This window comes from Cydia amplana, chromosome 7 (genome assembly GCF_948474715.1).
Source record: "Cydia amplana chromosome 7, ilCydAmpl1.1, whole genome shotgun sequence".
NCBI classification, from domain to species: Eukaryota; Metazoa; Arthropoda; class Insecta; order Lepidoptera; family Tortricidae; genus Cydia; species Cydia amplana.
The window spans coordinates 1,510,121-1,534,976 of NC_086075.1; the positions used below are offsets into that span (position 1 = coordinate 1,510,121).

General features: G+C 37.3%; 1 protein-coding gene across 1 annotated transcript in view; it reads left to right on the forward strand.

The window, feature by feature from the left end:
- Window positions 1–23,383, forward strand: part of LOC134649382 (tubulin alpha-1A chain) — a 46,257-nt gene extending 22,874 nt beyond the window's left edge. The window contains exons 2-9 of the mRNA XM_063504115.1: window positions 10,143–10,365; window positions 18,323–18,495; window positions 18,993–19,121; window positions 19,520–19,690; window positions 20,028–20,231; window positions 20,794–20,946; window positions 21,415–21,527; window positions 23,200–23,383. Of these exons, the coding sequence (XP_063360185.1) occupies window positions 10,143–10,365; window positions 18,323–18,495; window positions 18,993–19,121; window positions 19,520–19,690; window positions 20,028–20,231; window positions 20,794–20,946; window positions 21,415–21,527; window positions 23,200–23,383 (1,350 nt within the window). The remainder of the gene's footprint in view (window positions 1–10,142; window positions 10,366–18,322; window positions 18,496–18,992; window positions 19,122–19,519; window positions 19,691–20,027; window positions 20,232–20,793; window positions 20,947–21,414; window positions 21,528–23,199) is intronic.
- Window positions 23,384–24,856: the final 1,473 nt, after the last annotated feature.

The window sequence follows — 24,856 nt, forward strand, 5'->3', positions numbered from 1 at the left end:
TAAAAGTACCCGGGGGTGGGGGTGAAGCTAACGGGTGGGGGAGGGGGGGTTGAGGTCCCTTTTTGGGTCAATTTTTGAAGAGGGTGTTTTTTCGACATTTGTATGGCAATTTTTTATTTTTGGAAAATTAGATTTATAATCATAGATTTAGGAAGTATTCTTAACAACAAAAAATATACTGTACGAGGCACCACTCTACTTTTTATAGTTAGCTAGATATGGACGTTTAAATATCAACATTTGTATGGCACTATTTAGCAATTTTTAAGGCACTTTTGACATGTATATGGCATTTTTTCGACATTAGGTATATGGAAGTATCAAAATGTTTATGTCACTATTTATTAATTTTGTGTCATTTGTAAGACCCTGCTACTTTTTTTCGCTAGGATCAACATTAAAAAAGATATTAAAGGGAGAAAATAAATTCTAAGGTCCCTTTTTTAGTATTTCGTAAATAACCCGTAAACGATAGCCAATAGCAAAAAATGTGTTATTCAATTAATTCAATTATTTATTTAATTCGAATCCGTAGGTAGATCCATAATTGTTAGTACAACAAATCTTAAAATTAATTAAGGTTAGTGACATTAAAATACAAAATAATAATAATAAATCAAATAACCCAGGGCAGCTTGTGGCGAGCTGTTGGGGAGTAACGACCCCACGTATCCGAGTGCTTCAAAGAGTCGGTCAGGGTCTCCGTCTCCGGCGTGTCTTCGTCGGTCGGAGTGGACCCCAAGGGGACCCGCAGGACTCTCGGCTCTGGCTTGCCTTTATTGGCCGTCCAGAGAGGAGTCGTTACGTCGTTAGAGCTATATGCTCCAGGGGTGGAAGTGAAAGATGCATAAGACGCGAGTTGGCACAGTGGCTGTTAACAGCCACTGGGTAGAAAGCGGCAGAATATTGATCCTATCGAAAAAAGTAGCATTAATTTTATAAAAAATCTCAAAAAGATTATTTATGTAATTATTTATTTATTTATGGCCTTTCAACCAGTTTTGTGTGCTCGTGGCGTAGATAAGGAGGGGGGAATGGTCATTTTTTGCCTATTTTCTTGAATAACTGCTAAACTATTTATCCTAAAATTATATTAAAAAAATATTTGAGATTCTTACAATGAGCTCTTTCATTTGATATGAAACACGATATAGTTTAAAGAACTTTATTTTTTAATTTTCTCATTTACCCCCCAAAAATGGCCTCCATATTTAAAATTCATTTGTTTACATTACACGTCCATCTTTGGGTCACAAACTTACATATATGTGCCAAATTTCAACTTAATTGGTGCAGTAGTTTCGGAGAAAATAGTCTGTGACAGACGGACGGACAGAGAGAGGCACGAGTGATCCTAATAAGGTTCCGTTTTTTCCTTTTGAGGTACGGAACCCTAAAAAAACGACTTCAGTGGGGAAAGCCGGTAAAAGTTAATTGTAAATTGGTGCTCTTCTAGATTTCATACAATACCATCTAATAAATATGTAATAATTAATATGGAAACACAATCCGTAGCGACTCTATTCATTCCATATTCGTTCGCTATTCGCTTTTGACGTAAGTCATTTGGATATGTTACAATTAAAGTCATTGGAATAAAAAGCTTTTACTGTATCGCAGTTCTTTTTGCAATTTTGATACTTAGTGTTAAAAACAGTATGTGATTTGAATGTTTTTCTTTGAAGTGAGCGTTATTACCATCAACAGGAACATCGTAGAAAAGTATTTTGCTGCCATACTTTTTTGTTTGGCTCTAGACGTCCATTTATAAAATGTCATTCATTCCAAATTCATTCTATGTAATGGCGTGGGATGTGTTGATTTGGTTTAATTACTCTTCAACTTATTCTCGTTACTAAGAAGTGTCCGTTGGAATCTAATATATGAATGACATTCTAAGAAATATGATTAAATTTATCGTATATACATATAGCATGCTTATCGAATGGTAGGCCAAATTCGGCATGAATGATGAAGGTCGAAGCTAGCGCACCATATTATCTAATTATAGTTGGTCAAAGCCATTTGTCATTAAATAAGAACAATACCTACAAACTATACTCATCCTTTTGTTTTGGGTGCTAGTACTAGAGAAAGACAAAGATAGTATGATTATCTCTGTCTATGTTTGAAATGAGACAGTCCTTTGACAAACTAGGTATATATGTATAACCTTTTTGTAGTTTCGCATTTTAAATAGAAAAAAAATCAGCGATGTCAAATCGGCGACATGCAAGATTTTTATTGTCAGGCTAAAAGTATAATGTAATAATAATTTAAAAATTCATCGTGTAACCTCTAAGTATATAGGAAGAAAACAAACAAATAAAGAACATGAGAACTATGAGAGTATGGATCACTCCATACGCAGAAGTGATTGATGGCTGAACATATATTCTGAAATTCGGCAACGCTTTGAAGAAAAAATCCATTGACGCCTATTCTCCACAGATGACACGAGAAGAAATATTGTCTGAAACAAAACTGCAGCAATGCTGATTTTATACGCTAATGCATATTTTTATATCCAAAATGTACACTATCATCAGAAAAAAAGACGTTTGAGTTTATGGAGACATGACAGAAGACGCGGTATGAAGAATATGTTGTCACGAAAGGAGCGGCAGTCCGTTTAAATGTAAATATGTGGGAATGACCTTCCACTGGTGTCAGCGAGCTTGCCGTGATACCTTCACGAGCTAATCACAGCGACGAATGATAAAATCATGGTTCCTACTGTGCGAAACATTTATGCGTATTGAATCGAAGCTGTTGCCGGCCTAACTCCAATCTGTGGCTAAATGTTTTGGTGCTTGTAGTTTCTAAGTACTTATTCTGAATTAAATACTCTGATTTAAACATAATTAGATTGTTTTTTATTATTATTTATTTCTCTGTTTTCACTTTATTGCGCGACAAATAGGACGTTTTTCCAAATGGAATTCTCTACCAGTCAGGCGTAAGGCAAACAGAGATTGGTATTGGTATGTAGGATATAATAAAAGCAACCGTATGTCGAACAGCTAATCTGGTTGCTGGCAGTATACATCTTTTGTGCAGGTATATTATACTGTTAAATCGTACCTATGCTAAAAAAGTGACGAACTCAGAAAGTGACGAACTCAGAAAGTGACGTCCTCAGAAAGTGACGTCCTCAGAAAGTGGCGTTCTCAGAAAGTGACGTCCTCAGAAAGTGACGTCCTCAGAAAGTGGCGTTCTCAGAATGTGACGATCTCAGAAAGTGACAACGTCAGAAAGTGACGAACTCAGAATGTGACGATCTCAGAAAGTGACAAAGTCAGAAAGTGACATGCTCCGCCTGAACCTCTTTAGATATATGTATTTCTTTAAATACATATAGAACATGCCAATCGAAATTAACGATAAACTTTTCACATCTGTTTTCAATATTTTTACTCTTTGATTGGAGTTTATCGAAATTTTTTTGTCATCTTAGCTTCTCGGTACGAAGTGAAACATGTCGAGCGTTTTTCGACTAAAAATACGTGAGTGACCCGTTTCTAATAATATTTTATCGCAGTTGAAAAGGCATGCAATTGTTTATCGTGTTATTTTTGAATAAGTTCTTTATTTTGACGATGTTTGTTATGCAAGTAAGTAGGTAGGTAGGTACTGCACATACGATAAGCAGGGCGGGGGCCAGTTTCTAAAAAGCTTGTAACGTGTAATACAAGTGGAAGTCCCTTTCTAACAAAAGCTGTCAAATAGTGACATCCGCTTGTATATATTACAAGTTACAAGCTTTTGAGAAAAGGGCCCCAGGATGTACGTACCTACATGTTTTTATGCATGCATGCAAGTTTAATGTATTGGCTACGGAACCTCTCTCCTGTAACCTCTGCGGTTAGACGTTTTTTGCTGCTATCTGCCGGCACGGTCAACGGCCGGAACATGCAATGTTGTAATCAATGCGGTCGTTGTCTGCTAATTACCGCACTTTTGGCTTTGGATGTCTAACTTGAACCGGGCCGGGCCCGGGCCGAAGCGTCCGACATGTAATTTTCTACGACGGCCGATCGATGATCACGTGGTGCTTTCAATAGAAAACGATGCGCCCGGTCTAGCGTCTAAGCTGTCATCCTTAATGGTGGTTGTATTTTTTTTAAGACTCATACGTCGTCGTTCTCGCGCTTACATGGACATTTATGGCAAGTTAATTTATGTAACCCAGTAACCTAACCCTAAGCCTAGGGGTTTCGAAAACGGAAGTAGCTGTTAAACGGAAACGCTAAGGCTTACTAGCCGGAAAGCCTAGATTCTAGATTGACCGTGAGGCACCCTGCCTATAATTATATTGCCACGGTAATTCAATTCCTAAGTTAAGTAGCTGTTGGGTTTGAGATACCCCTATTTTGGAGGTTATTATTATTGATATAGGAGGCAGACGGGCAGACGATTGCAATGAATTGCCTGATAGTACGAGCAACAATTAACGGCCGTCTATGGACACCTGCAACACCAGAGAGGTTCCAATTGCGTTGCCGACTTTTGAGATGGGAGTAAGCTCTTTTCTTGAAGGTTTGAAGGCTGTATCGGTCCGGAAATACAGCAGGCGACAGTTCATTCCACACAGTTTAGCTGTGTGAGGCAGGAAGTTTCTGGAGAAACGCACAGTTGAGGACTGCAAATCATCCAAGCGGTGAAGATGGTAATGCATTGGTAACGCATTGTAATTATGCCTACTTGAATAAACTATCTTTTATCTTTATCTTTAATGTTGTTGAATGAAGTTGAATGAACGGTATTTACATAATCGATTTTATCAGTAGGTAGAGTAGAGAGTAGATTTTATTCTTTTGCTTCCGTATTTTTTTAAATACCAGCAATATATACATCACAGCAAAAACTTCGTCACATTTTGACGCCACTTTGTTCTTAAAAGTACCGAAAAAGAAAAAATATTATACTTAGGACAATTTTACACAGATCAACCTAGTAATCTCGATAAGGCTTGTGTTGCCGAAAGCAACCTAAATTAAAAATAGTAGTAAAACTATTTCAGATATTATTGAGACATTTTATAAACATATTGAGCCTAGGTACTTATCCATCCCAAAACAAAAAGCCAAGGCATTCCCGATTAAGTGAAGGCAATAAAATAAAAGCGACTTTGGTTTAATTAAATTAAACAAGTCCAAATTGTCCATCTATTTCAATTAACAAAGACAGTTTGGTCCAATGAGATCGTTTTCCAATAAATAGCCCCAATAAAGTTTGTACCATAAATGTTCTCCGAAGATGGGAGTAACTAGCGTGGGTGTCTAATTGGCTATTACAACTTGTGTTTACAACAATGTCCAGTTTCTCCAATCAGAACAAAGACTAAAGCGCGGAACACTCCAGAGGGCCTACCTATCTATCTACATACATAGGGCCTCTCTATCGAATATGCAAGAGCGATAGAGAGGCAGATAAAGAAATTTCGTTTTTCGCGGTAGGCCCTCTGGCTCGGTCGCCCAAGACCATCTGATCCATATTTTTTTTATAAATTAATCAATTGACATCAGAATCAAAATCAACTCAGAAGGTAGTTTTGACGCTAGTACGCTACAGTGGAACACGTTAAGGATACGAACATTCAATAGTCCATATACCTAGAGTCAGACCACGCTAAGTTTTCATGACTAGTGCTACGTCAAATGTGGAGCTTATAGGGATATTTATGCATTCTTACTCCCAAGTTTGTGCTAAATAACTTAGGATGGATTGGATTGCTAAAATCATAATCATAACTGTCACTTTTCGCTTCCATTCAAAGTCAGCACTACTTAAAAATAACTTTGTAACCATCTTTAAACACCCACGACATTAACTTAAACTTCCAATTAAGTACTGTCGCAATTGGCAGAAACGAATGGAAGCCTTTTGCCATCTTAGACCAAAAGGACGTAAGTTACTACAAAATACCATAAACATTAAGACTTTTCTGTCTAGGAAGAAGAGATTATGGCTAACAGCTGCCGTTCCACTCGAGAGGCCAGAGACAATGCTGTCGGATGGATGACCTAATGAAGCGTTTCGGGATTTGTCGACGATCTATCGGCATAAATCTTGCCTTTTTAGGAGTTAGAGCTTAGCCCCGAGGATTCTATCTTATTCAAGTACTAGCGACCCGCCCCTTGAAACCTTTCTCTTGAATCACTCTATTAAAAAAACCGCATCAAAATCCGTTGCGTAGTTTTAAGGATCTAAGCATACATACAGACAGACTGACAGACAGCGGGAAGCGACTTTGTTTTATACTATGTAGTGATTTAACAAACTTATGCTTTTTCGCACGTAAGTTCGGAAAGAGAAAGGCGACTGTCAAATATAAAAAATTATAGATATACTTAGACAGTTGTTTTGTATAATAATCAATGTTATTTTCAGCCAGGCAAAGAATTGTTAAGAAAGTTTATGGTATTTTTGTTACACGCACCTTTAGTGCAAGAAATGAAAAGCTTAATTAAAAACTCGTTTAGTTATTTACTACATATTTGACACTAGGTAATAAAGGAAAGGATTCTCGTGATTAAAAGCTTTCAAATGATTCAGCAACAATATAATATAAAAGCCAATTCCAAAATCAGTCATTACACACCATAAATCACTGATTGTTCTATCCAGGTGGTTGTTACTGATCGCTACTCGCTGAATCTGAATACCGCTTTCCGATCAAAGTATTCAGGCTATTGCTAACAATTTCACTCATGTGAATTTCAAACCTAAACCATCGCGGTAAAGTCTAGTTTAGGATAAAACTGATTTACGAACATGTGGATGTGGAAACCCTTTTGTACATCATTTCGCTAAACACAATACGTGATAACGAATTATAAATTTTTTAAGATACGTTGCATTTAAGATACAGACTTTGCAAAAGTTAATCCATAGATCCATACGCACGGTGCTACCGAAAATGCATTGAATTTTAAGCCTTATCTCTTTACGTTACGATCAAGGTTGTAGTCATATTTGTGTACGACTTTGTGAAACATGTAACAACATAATTTTCATAGTAGGGTATAGTTGATAAATGAACGTTCATTTACGGAACCGTGCCATGCCGTATCGCTCTCCGATTTTTCAGTTTCGTGCTCAATATCGTGAAGGCTTAGTTGGCTATTAACGATCTTATGAATCTATATTTTTACTTCATAGAAAGCCTATAAATTAAACTCAATTTGTACAAAATGGAACTAAGTTGAAACGACATGATCTCTCGGAAGTGAAACTTAAATATGAGTAACTCCATCTTTTATCGCTATTTTACAAGCTTTTATTTAGTTTCACCTGTCCCGTCGTCTGTAATAAAATCTTACAAGTTAAATTTGATCCACTTCCCGATTTACGATTGAGCTGAAATTTTGCATACACATGTAAGTCGGGTGACAATGCAATATTATGGTACCATCGAGCTGATCTGATGATAGAGACAGGAGATGGCCATAGGAACTCTGAGATGAAACAACGCAACCTAATTGTGTTAGGGGTTTTTAGAATTGTCTTGATGAGTATTAGTTGTTTGTCGTAAGAAAAGTACAGGCAGCGATAAAAGATTGTACCAAAAAAAAAACAAATAATATTCCCTCTTTCGCTTGACTGCTAAAATATCTCAGATGAAATGGGTCACATTCAACAATTGGCCTTGGCTAACTAATAGCAGATTGATCATAGTTCAGCTTTGTAACTACCATACGTTTCGTGGATAAATTCTCAAGAATTTATATATATACCTATACCTGTTTTTTTAAATCCATTTTGGGCTGATTAACAGATGATTTGAACTTCCAGTAGATATCGAAATAGCCATAAAAATCTACTACCTACATAATATATTTACATTTTCACAAAAAATATTCCACGACTGCTCACATAATGACCCAAATAATATTTTAGATATTATCTTTTTTATTGCCTATTGTTGTTTATTTAGGTACATACTTGCACGAAAACATACAAAGTACCTAAACCAGGATAGTAATGATCATAAAAACAATGGGAATACGAAGGAAGGTCTATGGTATAGACAAACAGGGATGGCGTGACGGATAAGCATTTAACAAACGCTAAAAGTCTTCAGCAAACTGTGTTTTATTGAGAAAGTTGACGAATAAAGAACTTAGTAGGTACCTAATTAAATGGCAAAACAAAAAATATTTATTTATTTAATTAACTATCGACATAAATACCAACACATTTTCCATTTCAAGTAGGTACCTAAGTAGGTCTATCAAGTGTTTCGAGCAGAATTTATTTGCTTGCACATCCTGTAGATTATGTAGTTAAGCTAGAGTAGTTTGTCTTAATCCCGTTTTTTATAAATTAATATTAGGAGATTTCTTACGGCTATAAGATCAATGCTCGTTGGTCTCGCCCAAGTTTCTAAATAGATGTAACAACAGCTACCAATTCATCTTACTGCCTAATCTACTTATTACAGGCCAGGCCGACCGTGCTCACTCGTGCGTATCGAAAACTATAAAGATATAAACTACGAGTACATACCTACGTACAGGATTAAATCACGGCTTATTACCATCATTACTATTCATTACATTCATCATAATTACGAGAGTTATAAACTTATCTTTGTAAGTATAAGAACATGTCGAAAATAACAATAAAGTTTGGTAGTAGAAGTTTCAGATTTAATCAAAGTTAGACTACGTTTGAAGGCTAGGTTCATCAGTTATTTCCTTAGCTCACGATTTACTAATGTCTTGAGTAACTTTCGTATGACTTGCTTGTAGTTCTTTACTGAGTAATTCCATGCAGTAGATACCAACATGCGCTGTAGAAAATTGGCAAACATGTAATAGGTCCCTATTAGGTATGAAGGGATTAATTGTTGTTTACTTAAAACCTTACAAAATAGATTAATTTCTGTACCCGAAAGTTAAGAATTGGATGAGAGAAATATCAACAATTTTGATACTTCCCAAAATTACATCGGAAAAGGTCTTGCAACTATAAATTAAGCTACTGTATTTTTAAATGATTTTTAACATTATTTCTGTGTATGGTCATCGCCCTAATATTATTATAGAAAATTTTATGAAAAGGGTGAAGTAGGTATATTTATTCCGTCTTAATTTCCATAATTACCCTATCATTTGTCAAGTCTGCCTTAACAAAAGTTCGGATGTGTAATAAAGAGGTCACGGGGTGAATTTGTGTTAATTTATGGCATAGTTCAACCATTTTCACCCTGGTTTCTAAGGGCGGAACAATGAACGTTGTTGTGAGACATTGAACCATATAAAATACTATGCGGTGCTACGTTGCTGCTTTTAGAATGCGAAATAAGTTTTTATTTATTAGGTGTTTTAATTATTTCCTGACTCACTGTAATTAAATACAGAAATTAAGTTAAAACCACATAGCTTTTCAACACGCCAGTGCTTAAAAGTTAATTACAGCAATATTTTAAAGTAATTTCCCCGCTATTCACAACTAATCAAGTTTTAACACTCGACCGAATGACTGGCTTATTTTCGCCTGAAAGCAAAGTAGTGAGTCACCCCGAAAGCATTAACTGTCTATTGAATTTTATACCTTTTGCTGGTTTCTAGTTGTGGTAAAATAGCATAGATAAAAGAACGTTTATTATAAATGAAAATGATTTAATCTTTCTGTGGGCCCTTTCCTGGATAATCAGGGTTTGTATTGAATTACTTCCATTTTAAACACATTTTTGTAAAAGTGTAGTATTTACAGATCATGATAATGTAAAATAACGAGGTCATACGATATCATCTTCCTCGCGTTGTCCCGGCATTTTTTTTGCCACGGCTCATGGGAACCTAGAGCCCGCTTGGCACCCCAACGATATAATATACGATATAATGCCATCAAAATCTACAGCAAATTCGGATAAATTGTGTAGGCGACGAAATGATAGGAAACTAGCAAGTTCTTAAGATACAGAACAGATAGATAAAGTTGTAAATTTGTTTGTCTTCTGTTTCCAAAAATTCCTTGTTGTCCCGATTCGCGATGTAATTTTGAACTGTACTAAAACTGTATCCTAATTATTGGCTATAAAAGAAAAAATCAAACCTTAAATCCATATAAAACCTAGTTGCTAAGCACCTGCTTTTTCCGGGATTATGTTAACTTATCTTTTTTCCTTCCAGAGGGAATGCATCTCAGTCCACATCGGGCAAGCCGGCGTGCAGATCGGCAACGCCTGCTGGGAGCTGTACTGCCTCGAGCATGGCATCCAGCCGGACGGTCAGATGCCGTCCGACAAGACCCTGGGCGGAGGAGATGACTCGTTCAACACCTTCTTCAGTGAAACCGGTGCTGGCAAGCATGTGCCGAGGGCTGTGTTTGTTGATTTGGAACCTACTGTTGTCGGTAAGTTTTTTATAATGCCCTGCTGCAAGATAAAAGGCCCTTGACTTCTCTAGGTGCTGAATAAGATCAGCATATACATATAGATCAGCCGATATATAGAACACATCTGTCGGTCTGCTTACCAACACCACGCTATATATAGACAAACTTTGGCCTGTCATATTACAAATGGCAGACATATTTTGTCTAACCATCCATCCGACATCAGCTATTGAGTTTAGCCTGTCATGTCATAATGCATTTAGACCATCTATAGCGTCATTCTATGGAACTTGCTAACTATGTACACAAAAGTCACTAGTCAATATTTTTTGACAGTTTCAATATGACGGTTTGTTTACATACTTATAGTTAGCAAGTTCCATAGAATGACACTTTACTAGACATTGATGCTGACTGTACTTCACAGTCAACACATAACTATGTTTCAGTCTTTGTTATTTCCTGTTCCTGTCATTAAACTATAATTGGAATCTCGATTCTAAACTCAGGCTAGAACTAGGTATTAACTGAAATTGCTGTCGGTTGCGGACGTTGAACCCAATGAACCTGTCATTATGGATTGTTAAACCGTTAGGCAGAGTCGGGTGAACCACCCTGTTCTATGTTTCACAATAGTCATCATAAAATAAATTTGACATTTACGAGTACATTTAAATTACGAGTAAGTAACTTTAGAATGGCGCCAGACTTCTTTCTGGAGTGCAACAAATATTTTCCCATAGCTATCGCGATCGTGGTAATATATAAAAATAGTATGGAATATATGGGTTAGTCAAGTCCCCTTGTTTACGACTAGCGACCCGCCCCGGCTTCGCACGGGTTACACAAAACCTTAACAAATTATATAGACAGGTGGAAATCGGCCTGTTTCGAGAAAAGTCGTCGACATCTCTTCTAAATACCTAAAACTGGTATGGATGTGTTCCTCGTGATCTCTAGAATACGAAATGACCGGTTTTAGTTTATGGAGTGGGGGACGGGTTGAAAAAAAGGGGGGCAAAGATGGCGGCCGACCATTATTGATATTTGTTCACATCTTGAGTCCTATGGGACCGATCGGTACGTGTGAGGTGTCGTTTGAAAGAGTATTAAACGTGCTATTATTGTTTCATAATAACCGTAGTCATAACTGTAGTCGTTTACAAAATATTTTAAAATATTTGATTTTATACCGTGCATGGATGGCATAAGTACTGATTAAATATGCGCCAACTCAATAAATTACAACAATACCGCAATTATTTTATTACAAAATATACGAGACATTTCATTAGCTTACCAAAAACATAAGTTTTATTGGCGTATGATATTATATAACCAATTAATAACGAATTTTGTTCAGCATGGGTCACTACGCACCGTCACGTAAATGGCGGGCGACCGACGTAAACTTTTCATTATTTCTCGGGTTCTATTTTATTGATCAATTGCTGATAGGTACCATTTGAAAGGTTATTAAACGTACAATAAATGGTTTCTAATAGCCGTAGTCATAACTTTAGTAATTTACAAAATATTTTAAAATATTTGATTTTTTTACCGTGCATGGATGGCATAAGTACTGATAAAATATGCGTCTAACTCAATAAATTATAACTTTACTCCAATAATATTCTTACAAAATGTACGTGAAATTTCATTAGCTTTCCAAAAATATAAGTTTTATTGGTGTATGATATTATATAACCAAGTAATTACGAATTTTGTTCAGCATGGGTCACTAAGCGCCGTCACGTAAATGGCAGGCGATCGGCGTCAACTTTTCATTATTTCTCGGGTTTTATTTTATTGATCAGTTCGTGATAGATAGCATTAGAAAGAATATTAAACGTACTATAATTGGTTTTCAATAACTGTAGTCATAACTTTAGTCATTTTCAAAATAATTGAAAACATGATTTTTTACCGTGCATGCACATAAGTACTGCTAAAACATGGTTCTAACTTAATAAATTATAACTTTATCGCAATTAATGTATTTACAAAATATACGAGACATTTCATTAGCTTTCCAAAAACATAAGATTTATTGGTGTAAGATATTTTATAACCAAGTAATAATGAATTTTGTTCAGCATGGGTCACTGCGCACCGTCATATAAATCCCAACAAACAATTAGGCGACACTTAGCACCTATTTTCTTACCTAAAGACAGCCTGGCTCTAGAATAGCTACATCTATAGTCTTAGTTTACAGTTTACAGGCTCTGGTGAGATAAAAGTGTTTAAAAGGTTCATCTAAAGATTTAAGATCTACAGTAGCTGTTTTGGGCGCTATATTGCATGTTAAGCTGCTAGTATTATAGCTTATAGCTCAAAGTGAATTGAACAACCTTAACATCTATATGAGTAATAATCTGCAATTTGCACTTAAGGTTCTAAACGTGTGATAAAGCCTTCTACTTATAGATTTTTATATCGCAATCGCTACTTAACTCTCTTGTATGACTTACAGTCGAACAGAGAAGTTATGAGTCGCTATTATAGATCTAAGATCATGTAGTTACAGACGAGCGTTATTTAAATACCGTAGTACATCTTATAACTGTCAATAGAGTCATACTTACAAGCTAAAACTACAATGCCAAACGCCAATGAATCAATAGGTAAGCAAAAACTATAAATTAGACCGTAAAATAAAATAGTAAATAAATATAATATAGATAGTTTACTCAATATTGACCTTATCTTACTATTACTATACTTAAAACCGGACTTCACGGATAGTTATTATGTGGACATACGCTGCTACTCAAATAGTAGTCACTTATTTTGCATCCTGGAGCGTGCGGCGACAAATATCTCTTTAACGCCACAAGCCTCAGATCTCACTAAAAAGGTGATTTTAAATTATTAACTACGGAGTGGGTTTGAAAACGTTTTACGTGTAGACGCGTGAGTCAAATAACAACACAGATATTAAGTACTTCATATGCAGTGGTTTTGCAATCATGAAAGCTACGAACTTAACGATGTTATGAACCTAGAACTGGGCTTTTGTCAAAAGAGTCAAAATATACTTAAGTTTCCTGTGATAAAAAAACAAAACAAACAAACCATCATTTATATCGATATTTTATCATTTTGGATACCTACATTATAAAATGTACTGTCAAACAATAATAGAATGCTGCTGGTCTACCAGGCGCTCGCCGCGCCGTGTGTTTGCTTGCTTGGCGAAATTGGTCCTGGCATACCTATATAGTTGTACGGTAACTAAACAATATTTTTGGAAAGTTAATAAATAGTTTGCTGATTTTACTCTAAAAATTTCACGCTATATTTACTACATTATCTCTTTCTCAAATTATTTCAGTCACTAAGCAAACCTCTAAGGTAAAAATTAAACATTTTCTTTAATATTTTTAAAATGGTTATTTTGGGCCTCAGATTTCAAACAATCGAGTATTCACAAAAAATTTAATATGCTTGCAAATGGTATCCACCATGTATCAGAAAAATAGAACCTGAAATATAATGAAAACTCAACGATGGCCGGGCTCCATTTACGTGACGGTGCACAGTACCCATGCTGAACAAAATTCATGATTACTTAGTTATACAACATTATAAAGCAATAAAACTTATATTTTTGGATAGCTCATAAAATTTCCCGTATATTTTGAAAATATTTATTGCGGTAATGTTATAATCTATTAAGTTAGAAGCATGTTTTACCAGTACTTATGTCCATGCACGGTAAAAATCATATATTTTCAATTATTTTGTAAATGACTACAGTTATGACTACGGTTATTAGAAACCAATTATTGTACATTTAACATTCTTTCTAATGGTATCCATCACCAATTGATCAGTAAAATAGAACCCGAGAAACAATGAACAGTTGAGGTCGGTCGCCCGCCATTTACGTGACGGTGCGTAGTGACCCATGCTGAACAAAATTCATCATTACATGGTTATATAATACCATACACCAATAAACCTTATGTTTTTAGAAAGCTAATGAAATTTCTCGTATATTTTGTAATAACATTAATTGCGGTAAAGTTATAATTTATTGAGTTAGACGCATGTTTTGTCAGTACTTATGCCATCCATGCACGGTAAAAAATCATATATTTTAAAATATTTTCTAAACGACTACAGTTATGACTACAGTTATTATGAAGCAATAATAGCACGTTTAATACTCTTTCAAACGACACCTGAAACGAACCGATCGGTCCCATAGGACTCAAGATGTGAACAAATATCAATGCTGGTCGGCCGCCCACATTCCCCCCCTTTTTATCGACACGTCCCCCTCTCCATAAACTAAAACCGGTCAATTCGTATTCTAGAGACCACGAGGAACACATCCATACCAGTTTTAGGTATTTAGAAGAGATGTCTACGAAAATCGTGAAGGAGACGACTTGTGTTTAATTTAACTCCAGACTAATACACTTAAACCTTCCTCAAGGATCACTCTATGGATTTTAGAAAAACCGCATAAAAACAGTTCTGTAGTTTTCGAGTTTATCGCGAACATATGATACATGATGAACATATGAACATGTGATGTAACACATGATTATAAATGCAATAAATGAATTAAAATGAAGTAAATGAATTACATACATACCTAACACACAGACGGACGCCTTAGTTTTCCATAGGTAAATTAACTCATTAACACCTAGAAAAAGTGGAACTGTCTATAGAAATCTGATCGCCACGCATGGCCACATGTAACAAATGAACGCAGTTGCCTTAGCCATAAACATGTCTCTCGTATTCAAAGTAGGTTTTTGTGGAAACAAGGTGTTGGTATAACGTATTGATAATTTTCTTACGGTCCTAATGGTAATGAAGGAAGGAAAAGTAACATTCTTGTTTACATCGTAAACTTAGTAACATTATTGAATGTTTTTATCTTTAATGTATGAATTGTGGCGCATGTTGATGATTTTACTCGACGAAAGGATAGTCAAGTTTTTTGAGTAGTTAAGAAATGTTTGTTAGGTAGAAAAGAAAGTAAGACGTACCTCGGGGCTTAGCCATGATGAAAAATAATAATTCTAGTTCTATCAAAAATTATCGCACGACGAGTCATGACATCGGAATATACACACGCAGAATAACAAAAGTTGTCTATTTTGTTTCCCACAATTAAGGACAATATTACCTATAACAGAATGGAGCCTAATTCGCGGCTGGTGGTGGTGAAAGGTATTTCTTTCTTATAGTTTTTCGTTTACCTACCTACCTAAAGAAATAAAACTGTCGTCTAAGGATGAATTGAAACAGATATACGTCAAGCCCTCCACAAGATACTGCCCATCTGGACCAGTAACCGAAACATGATGAGTACTTAATAATTTCGGACCAAAACATATCGCTACCATCGCTACTTAATCTTAAGACCTCTTTATAATCTCAAGTGTGTCGATACCATCTGCATACCACTAACTCACTTGCACTAATTCTTCGGGTTAGTGCAAAAAACAACAAGCACGATTTTGTACATATATTCAGCACAGTTAACTGATTTTTTGAAAACCTTATTCCAAGGAGATAAGGTTTGTTATTGGTCAGTTAAATGTTGCTGTTTGTAGGTAATTTTATAACACGGCTGTAATGGATAATGTTTGGTACCGTTATAATTTACAATGATTCAGCTACCGACAGCACCAACTAACAATTCACAGTTCGGTTACTTATAGTTTTTTAATTGGTTTATTTATAGTAGGTACTACCTATAAGTAAATTCGTCATGGGTCCCACAAAGTTTTAAGTCATAATATATAGTTTGTCCGCATTTTCGTTAGGTATAATTTGTTTGGTTTATAAACGCGTAATTTATCAGGATTGTCATAAAACAAACCTAACCTAATCTAACCTATCTATATAACCTTACAAAATCCTGAAAAGTTAACGGTTTCAGTTTTAGGTCTAATGATAATATGTATGACAAACAATACATTATGACTTAAAACTTTATGTGAAACAAAGGGACCCCCATTCATTTTTAATTGTTGGCTGCGCAAGGCTTGACGACTGCTTGGAGCAGTTTTTGAGGATGCCACCATGATGCCACACTCATTCGCTAACTTCTCTAACATGGGTTCTAATTTAATGTTAGTTGCCACTTAGAACGTTTTCTTATTAATTGAAGCCACTTCGCCTAAAGAACGCATGCCTGTAGGTATATGAGCCCGATTCGGATTTTGAACTAGACATCTATTAGATGTCTATTAGACATCATCAAGATACGACAACGATATTTTTAAGATCTAGCCTGTCAAATTTGACATAATTTGTGCGATTCTGGAGATACTCTTGAACGATTTCCACAAGATATTATTACGATATTTTAACGTAAAAGCATAGAGAAAAAAAATACATAGAGTGCTCACTCCATACATCAGTTTTAGTACCAAAAAGACTATTAGCATCTAGCATCGAGTAGCGGAACTATCAGTACTGCTACTTGACAATAGATGTAGCACCGACCGGAAAGTCTTATGCTGTTGAGATAAGACTTTCCGGTCGGTGCTACATCTATTGTCAAGTAGCAGTACTGATAGTTCCGCTACTCGATGCTAGATGTAGATACTGAAATTAATAGTCTGAACTGATGTATGGAGTGAGCACTCTTGTCTTACTTATTTCTCTATGGTAAATGTGACATTTGTTGCCCGAATTGAGCTGCAAAAGGGAGCAAGTTGAAATCTAAACTACAACGTATCTAGTACATATCGTATCGTTCTCTTGTCTAGAACGGATCTTGTTTTCCGAATACCGCGGTATAACGGTAGGAACACAAACGTAGTGGTTAGGTATATTCTCTTTGGGAACACAATCATCATTACATTCCTAACATTTCAAACGCATGGTGAACGAACTACAAATAGCAATTAAGTTATTTACGAGTAAACTGCAGCCGTAATACAGGCCACTTATGACTGAGTGCTCTCTCCAATAAAGATGCTAATCTTGCCTGATACACTTGGGATTGACTTTACGAGGAGCTTGTTTAAATTAAACATGTTGGTTGAGCTTTATTGTTGTTACAAAGTTTTGGAGAGAAATAGTTGGTAAGGTAAAGTAGGTATGATATGATTCACACTGGGTGAATTTAAAAATATTCGCAATGATGTTCTTCAAAACGCTGTATCGATAACCGATAACCGTTTTCACATATTTTTTGTTGTAATAAGATGACAAGTTGACAACTTATATCAACTCGAGGGTCAAAACTAAATTGCGGCACAGTATTTTGTTGCCGTCTTTGGTTGGTCTGTTAAATAGAAATGATTTTGTGTTAGAGCCTAGCCTAGACATCTATCTACCTATCACACCATCCAGAAAAAGGATCAGCTTGATAAATGTCTAAGTCTTTTACTCTATATAAATATACCCATTCTAAGTTAATTGTCTAGTACAACTTCACTGAGAATAAAGAGCTATAATACATTATACACTTAAGTGTATAAATATATACTGTAAATTTATAAACATGTAAATAATAATTAAAAATGTGGTATACATAAATCATAAATCTCAATAAGCCCATGCGCAGGGCCGGATTTGAACGCTCAAGTTTTCGGCAAAATTATATTTTACTTTGCTTAAATTATTTTACTTTGCTTTTATTTTAGTTTTAAGTTTTAATATTTAGTTTGATATGGGTGTACTATCTACTGTACGTGATGCCTGAAAATAAAACTTTATTTAATTTATTTAATTTAATTTAATTTTATATAATCGGTTTACTGTAAGTAAGTTACTGTAACATATGTTAACTATCTGTAATTGTATAATGACGTATAAAATATAATTTTATGAATAAATAATTGAAATTTAAATAAAATGCTATTATAGAACTGGTCAACTTACAACTTACGTGGATGATGCCAACATTTCAGATAACTTTTATACTTAAGCCATCATCCAAAAATCTGGAAAATATTACTTCTTCGCTAATATGATTATTCTTCTTCCCCAGACGAAGTCCGCACCGGCACCTACCGGCAGCTGTTTCATCCAGAACAGCTTATCACTGGCAAGGAGGACGCCGCCAACAACTACGCCAGAGGACACTACACCATCGGCAAAGAAATAGTCGATGTGGTCCTTGACAGGCTTAGGAAGTTGGCTGACCAATGCACGGGTCTTCAGGTGAGTCAGAACTTTTTATGGTAAAGATGCGACTAAAACTAACCGTGGTAACTATCGAGAAAGAAATAGTGTCCTGACTGACTAAGTACTCTAAGCAGGCAAGTCAGAACTGCCATGCCAGACGACACTATACCATTGACAAAAAATAAACGACATTGTCCTTGACAGGATTAGGAAGTTGCTTCAGGTCAGTCAAACGAACGTTTTTTTCCAATCCCATTTAAGTAGTAAGTTGCTCAACTGCTGTATGGCATTCTCGAGCAGATGCTTCAATAAGCTATGAGCTTTTCACTGGTGTAAATCGAACAGCACCTTGCGGACACTGAACTGTTAACAAAATTGCCTATTGACGGAACAACAACAAGAAGGTACCTACTCTTCTTGACTTATCAAAGTTATCGAAGGATAAAAAAACTCGTCGTCGACTTACAAACCGCATTGAGAATGAATTTCTAAAATTCCAAAGCATACAAATTCTACTGCTTTATATGTATCAGGGTTTCCTGGTGTTCCACTCGTTCGGTGGCGGCACCGGCTCCGGTTTCACCTCGCTGCTGATGGAGCGCCTTTCCGTCGACTACGGCAAGAAGTCCAAGCTGGAGTTCTCTATCTACCCCGCACCTCAGGTAACATACTTAATATAAAGACAACTGAGCATTACATCCCTCTCAGGTCACGAAACAGACTGTGGTATTCAAATTGTTTAAATAATTGTTTTATTCATGGGATGAGAAGAAGAGAAACATTTCATAAGAGCCAAACTTATCCAATCTCATCAGTTTGTCTACTCGTAGTTAGCAAGTTAGAACTACAAGAATCTTCATCATACAAGTTACAGCTGCAATAAAATCCTTATCGGTCGTGAAATACAGTTCAACACCTTGTCAAAGTGCTCATAGCTACCGTCTGAAAAGTATTTAAGGCCGCAGGACTGGACGTATGCGGCGCTAAAGGACGCTGGCTTTCTGTCTTGGCATAAGATAAACTAATCCAAAAGATCAGTGGATAATGCTTTATCCTTCAGGTGTCAACAGCAGTGGTCGAGCCGTACAACTCTATCCTGACCACGCACACCACCCTTGAGCACTCGGACTGCGCTTTCATGGTCGACAACGAGGCCATCTACGACATCTGCCGTCGCAACCTGGACATCGAGCGCCCTACGTACACCAACCTTAACAGACTGATCGGACAGGTAACTGCAACTATACCACAAATGAAACTACTGACTGCGGTTTCATGGTCGACAACGAGGGCATCTACATCTGCCGTTGGGACTGTACTTAGCTGTACATCTGTTACCAAGAACTATTTCTCTACCTATTATAAGCACTCCATAAAGTACTTGCTGGGTTGACAATGTACAATGTTCCTACAAGTCTGGTACAAGGAATGTGCGCGTACAAAGGAAAGAGTGCGAATCTTTAGCCCAATGAAAACAAAAATACGTTTTAAACCTTTAGGACTCCGGAGACCCGCAGGCTTCTCGAAGTGACCCCGCGTGTAGATAACAAACTGTTTCCGATTTCCAGATCGTATCCTCCATCACAGCCTCCCTCCGCTTCGACGGAGCGCTCAACGTGGACCTGACGGAGTTCCAGACCAACCTGGTGCCGTACCCGCGCATCCACTTCCCTCTGGCCACCTACGCTCCCGTCATCTCGGCGGAGAAGGCGTACCATGAACAGCTGACGGTTGCCGAGATCACTAACGCTTGCTTCGAGCCTGCCAACCAGGTGAACATTTACTAGAAGGTTTTATTTACATTTAATAGCTGACCATGTCCTACTGCTGAGAAAGTCTCTTTCTGAAGATCTCAGCCTGAGATGGCGGAGGAAAGATTGGTCTAATATTGACATAGACAAAAATGCGTGGAAATTAACATAAGTAACATAAATTGCACAAAGTAGACATGAGTACAACTTCAGTTTCCAAAGAGAAGTCATTGGGACTTAATTTGCATTTTTACTGTTTTAATCGTGATCTTTTATTATGTGGGTCCGTAAAAACCACGGTGGGTCTTTAAAAAAGGAGTAGGTTTCTAGCTTGGTAAAAGTGAAATCTATATAGGTACGCACCTATATAGAAAGACTTCTTGCATCGAAGACTGTTTGCCTGTTTCCCGTAAAACCGCTAAAAGTCCACCTCCTCAATTCAATGCTGAGTTACGATTCCTCTCAAGTAGCGTAGGTCATTTTCACAGCCATTTACTTTTTTGGCATCATTAAAGTGTAAATGCAAAGTGCAGCATAAAATACACTCAAATAAAAGTGATCAAGAAGGTTCCTTGTATTCCAGATGGTAAAATGCGACCCTCGCCACGGCAAGTACATGGCGTGCTGCATGCTGTACAGGGGAGACGTCGTGCCTAAAGACGTGAACGCGGCAATCGCCACCATCAAGACCAAGAGGACCATCCAGTTTGTGGACTGGTGCCCCACAGGGTTCAAGGTAACTGACATGAATATGTATCCCTTCGTGCCCAGTCACAATCAAACCACCAGAGATCTCATATAATTATCGCGGTTTAGGTGGAGTATGTCACATTCTTAGGAGGTAATTTTCGAGTTAGAGGTCACGTTCTGAGTACGTCACTTTCTGAGTTCGTCACATTCCGAGTAGGTACGTCACTACGTCACTTTCTGAGGACGTCACTTCTGAGTACATCATTGTATTAGATACAAAATTAAACAGAAATTAAAATATAGATTTACAAGGTAACCACCTTCTGTGACTTTATAACAAGTCGATTTTTCTCACACGTGCTCACTTAAGCGACGGCAAGGACGCGCGCGAGTGCAAATTTTCGTAATTAGAAAAACGGATTTTGGACCCCTGAATACATGTATTTATTTGAAGAGAATTAATTCAAGTCCCTGCGGTTAAATCATAGTATAATTAAATTATACTTGTGTCCAGGTGGGCATCAACTACCAGCCGCCGACGGTGGTCCCTGGTGGTGACCTGGCGAAGGTGCAGCGCGCCGTGTGCATGCTGTCCAACACCACCGCCATCGCTGAAGCCTGGGCCCGGTATGTATGCTTGTCTGTCTGTAGACATCTACTACTGAAGGTTCCTCACCCGATGGTGACCTGGCGAAGGTGCAGCGCGCCGTGTGCATGCTGTCCAACACCACCGCCATCGCTGAAGCCTGGGCCCGGTATGTATGCTTGTCTGTCTGTAGACATCTACTACTGAAGGTTCCTCACCCGATGGTGACCTGGCGAAGGTGCAGCGCGCCGTGTGCATGCTGTCCAACACCACCGCCATCGCTGAAGCCTGGGCCCGGTATGTATGCTTGTCTGTCTGTAGACATCTACTACTGAAGGTTCCTCACCCGATGGTGACCTGGCGAAGGTGCAGCGCGCCGTGTGCATGCTGTCCAACACCACCGCCATCGCTGAAGCCTGGGCCCGGTATGTATGCTTGTCTGTCTGTAGACATCTACTACTGAAGGTTCCTCACCTGATGGTGACCTGGCGAAGGTGCAGCGCGCCGTGTGCATGCTGTCCAACACCACCGCCATCGCTGAAGCCTGGGCCCGGTATGTATGCTTGTCTGTCTGTAGACATCTACTACTGAAGGTTCCTCACCTGATGGTGACCTGGCAAAGGTGCAGCGCCTTGTGTGCATGTTTTTTTTTAATAAATATTAATATGACATTTTTTACACATATTGACTAAGTCCTACGGTAAGCTTAAGAAGGCACAAGCCTTCTGCCTTCTTCGTGATGGCATCGCAAGATGTGGGTACTCAGACAACGATATATATAATATATAAATAATTAAATACGTATATACATAGTAAACACCCATGAATTAGGAACAAATATCTGTGTTCATCACACAAATAAATGCCCTTACCGAGGTTCGAACCCGGGACCATCGGCTTCATAGGCAGGGTCACTATTCTAACCACTAGGCTAGACCAGTCGTCAAGTCAATGTTGTACAACACTACCGCCATCGCGAGGCCTGGGCCACTATACGTCATAATTCCACAAAAGTTTGACATTTAAAATAACACTTGCACTGCGTGTGCTATCAAAACCATTGCAGACATATTATGGACATTTTTTACACAATTTGTTTAATACGAAAGAGAGTTGCCTCGCTGCTCTGCAGAGTGCATTCCCGCTCCAACCCCATCCTGACTACTGTAGCGGGCCGATACGACTCACCTATAATGCGGCAGTTTGAGTGTGTCATAACCGCTACTAGGTGATAGATTGTTATTGCTGTCTGTTTTTGTTCCACTAACACTTAGTTTTTAGGGTTCCGTACCCAAAGGGTAAAAACGGGACCCTATTACTAAGACTCCGCTGTCCGTCCGTCCGTCCGTCTGTCACCAGGCTGTATCTCACGAACCGTGATAGCTAGACAGTTGAAATTTTCACAGATTATGTATTTCTGTTGCCGCTATAACAACAAATACTAAAAACAGAATAAAATAAAGATTTAAGTGGGGCTCCCATACAACAAACGTGATTTTTGACCGAAGTTAAGCAACGTCGGGCGGGGTCAGTACTTGGATGACCGTTTTTTTTGCTTGTTCTGCTCTATTTTTTGTTGATCGTGCGGAACCCTCCGTGCGCGGGTCCGACTCGCACTTGGCCGGTTTTAATCTTAATTGTTACTAACCATTATGGGCCATTGTTGTCTCTTAAATAAATTGAATTGAATTATGGTCTCCTGTTTCTCCGTAGACTTGACCACAAGTTCGACCTGATGTACGCGAAGCGCGCGTTCGTGCACTGGTACGTGGGCGAGGGTATGGAGGAGGGAGAGTTCTCGGAGGCGCGGGAGGACCTCGCCGCGCTCGAGAAAGACTATGAGGAGGTCGGAGTGGACTCCACTGAGGGGGAACTCGATGAGGAGAACGAGTATTAGGGAGAGGAGGTACAACATGGACATAAGCGTTGAATTGAGTAAAAACTAGACTTATAACGACCGGGATATAAAAAAATAATAAAATAAAATCATTTATTTACCAATAAACTATGGTTTACATATTTACCAGGGGCCCTAGGTGAGACCTGTATCGCGGGGAACCAGTTAGATTTGTACAGTATCTGGATTTAGTTACTTAATAGGTAGATATACTTAGCATGCAAGTTATAAAATTACTAAAAATTACACTTAAGTTTTTGCGTACATTATTATAAAATATTACTTAGTATAGCTTCTGTCTCCAAGTAGTTGAGTGATTGAAGAAGAATGTAGGTAAGCTTTTTGGCCTCAATAACTGATTTGCCTTTGAGATGACAATGCTTTAGCATGGCATTGTAGGTTGAAGCCTTAAGGTGGTCCCCAAATCGTTTACCGAAGGCGGAGAAGACTTTCGGAACAGGTAGGTTAAATAAAATTAAAAATATGAACCATGATTAACCTTTTTTTTGTATTGTTTTGTTACCCGTGAACAAGATGCATGTAACTGCCTCGAAATATCGAAAGCTCGAAAACAATACAAAAGGTAATCACGGTTCATATCCCGGTCGATATAAGTCAAGTGAAACTAACCGTTAATTATCCAAAACTGTTGAGTAAAGACTAAAATCTACAATACCCATGATTTTTAATTTTTTATACATTTGTGTACTCAATGGTGGTAAAAAGATAGAGCAACCTCTAGCGCGTTTGTGATGAAATATCCTCTATAGCCAAGGCGCCGTATAAAAACATACATTGCATTGTGTTTTGAATTTTTATTCCGTCTAATCAAAATTACATTTGACTTGGTAAGTGTTCGTGGGCGGCTACATTATAGAAATTTGGCTAAAAACTGTAAAATATCTCCTTCTATACATTGAATATTCTTTAAAATGAGGGTTAGATATAATTACCAACCGTAAGTCAACGCTTATGACTCATAATTAACTTCTACTTTAGAAATAACAAAGGAAATACCTAATTTTACTAACATTAAGTACCATCTTGTGAAATTAAATTGAACATTCAATTGTCATCGAGATTTTTTGATATGAATTGTAAATTTTCCTTTATTTTGGCGTCCATCTAAATTATAATTAAGATAGAATTAAGAATCGAGCTTGACTGAAACGCTAACAGTGAAAACTTTCGGAAATTAAGTATTTTCAAATGAAAGTTTATGTCTGTGTTATGTTTAACTGCATTTATTAATTGTAACAAAAGTGATAATATAATAACTCTGTTTTAATATAGTTTAACGCTAGAGCTAACTTGTTTGAGTTCTTGATTATGTAATGAGAATTTTTGTACGTAGGTTTACCGATGTTTGTAATGCACAATAAACAATTTACACATTTAAGTATTCTTCTTTCATTTTTCCTATACTCTTGCTAATAAGCAAGTCCCAAAACAAATCAAATGACACCTTAGTCG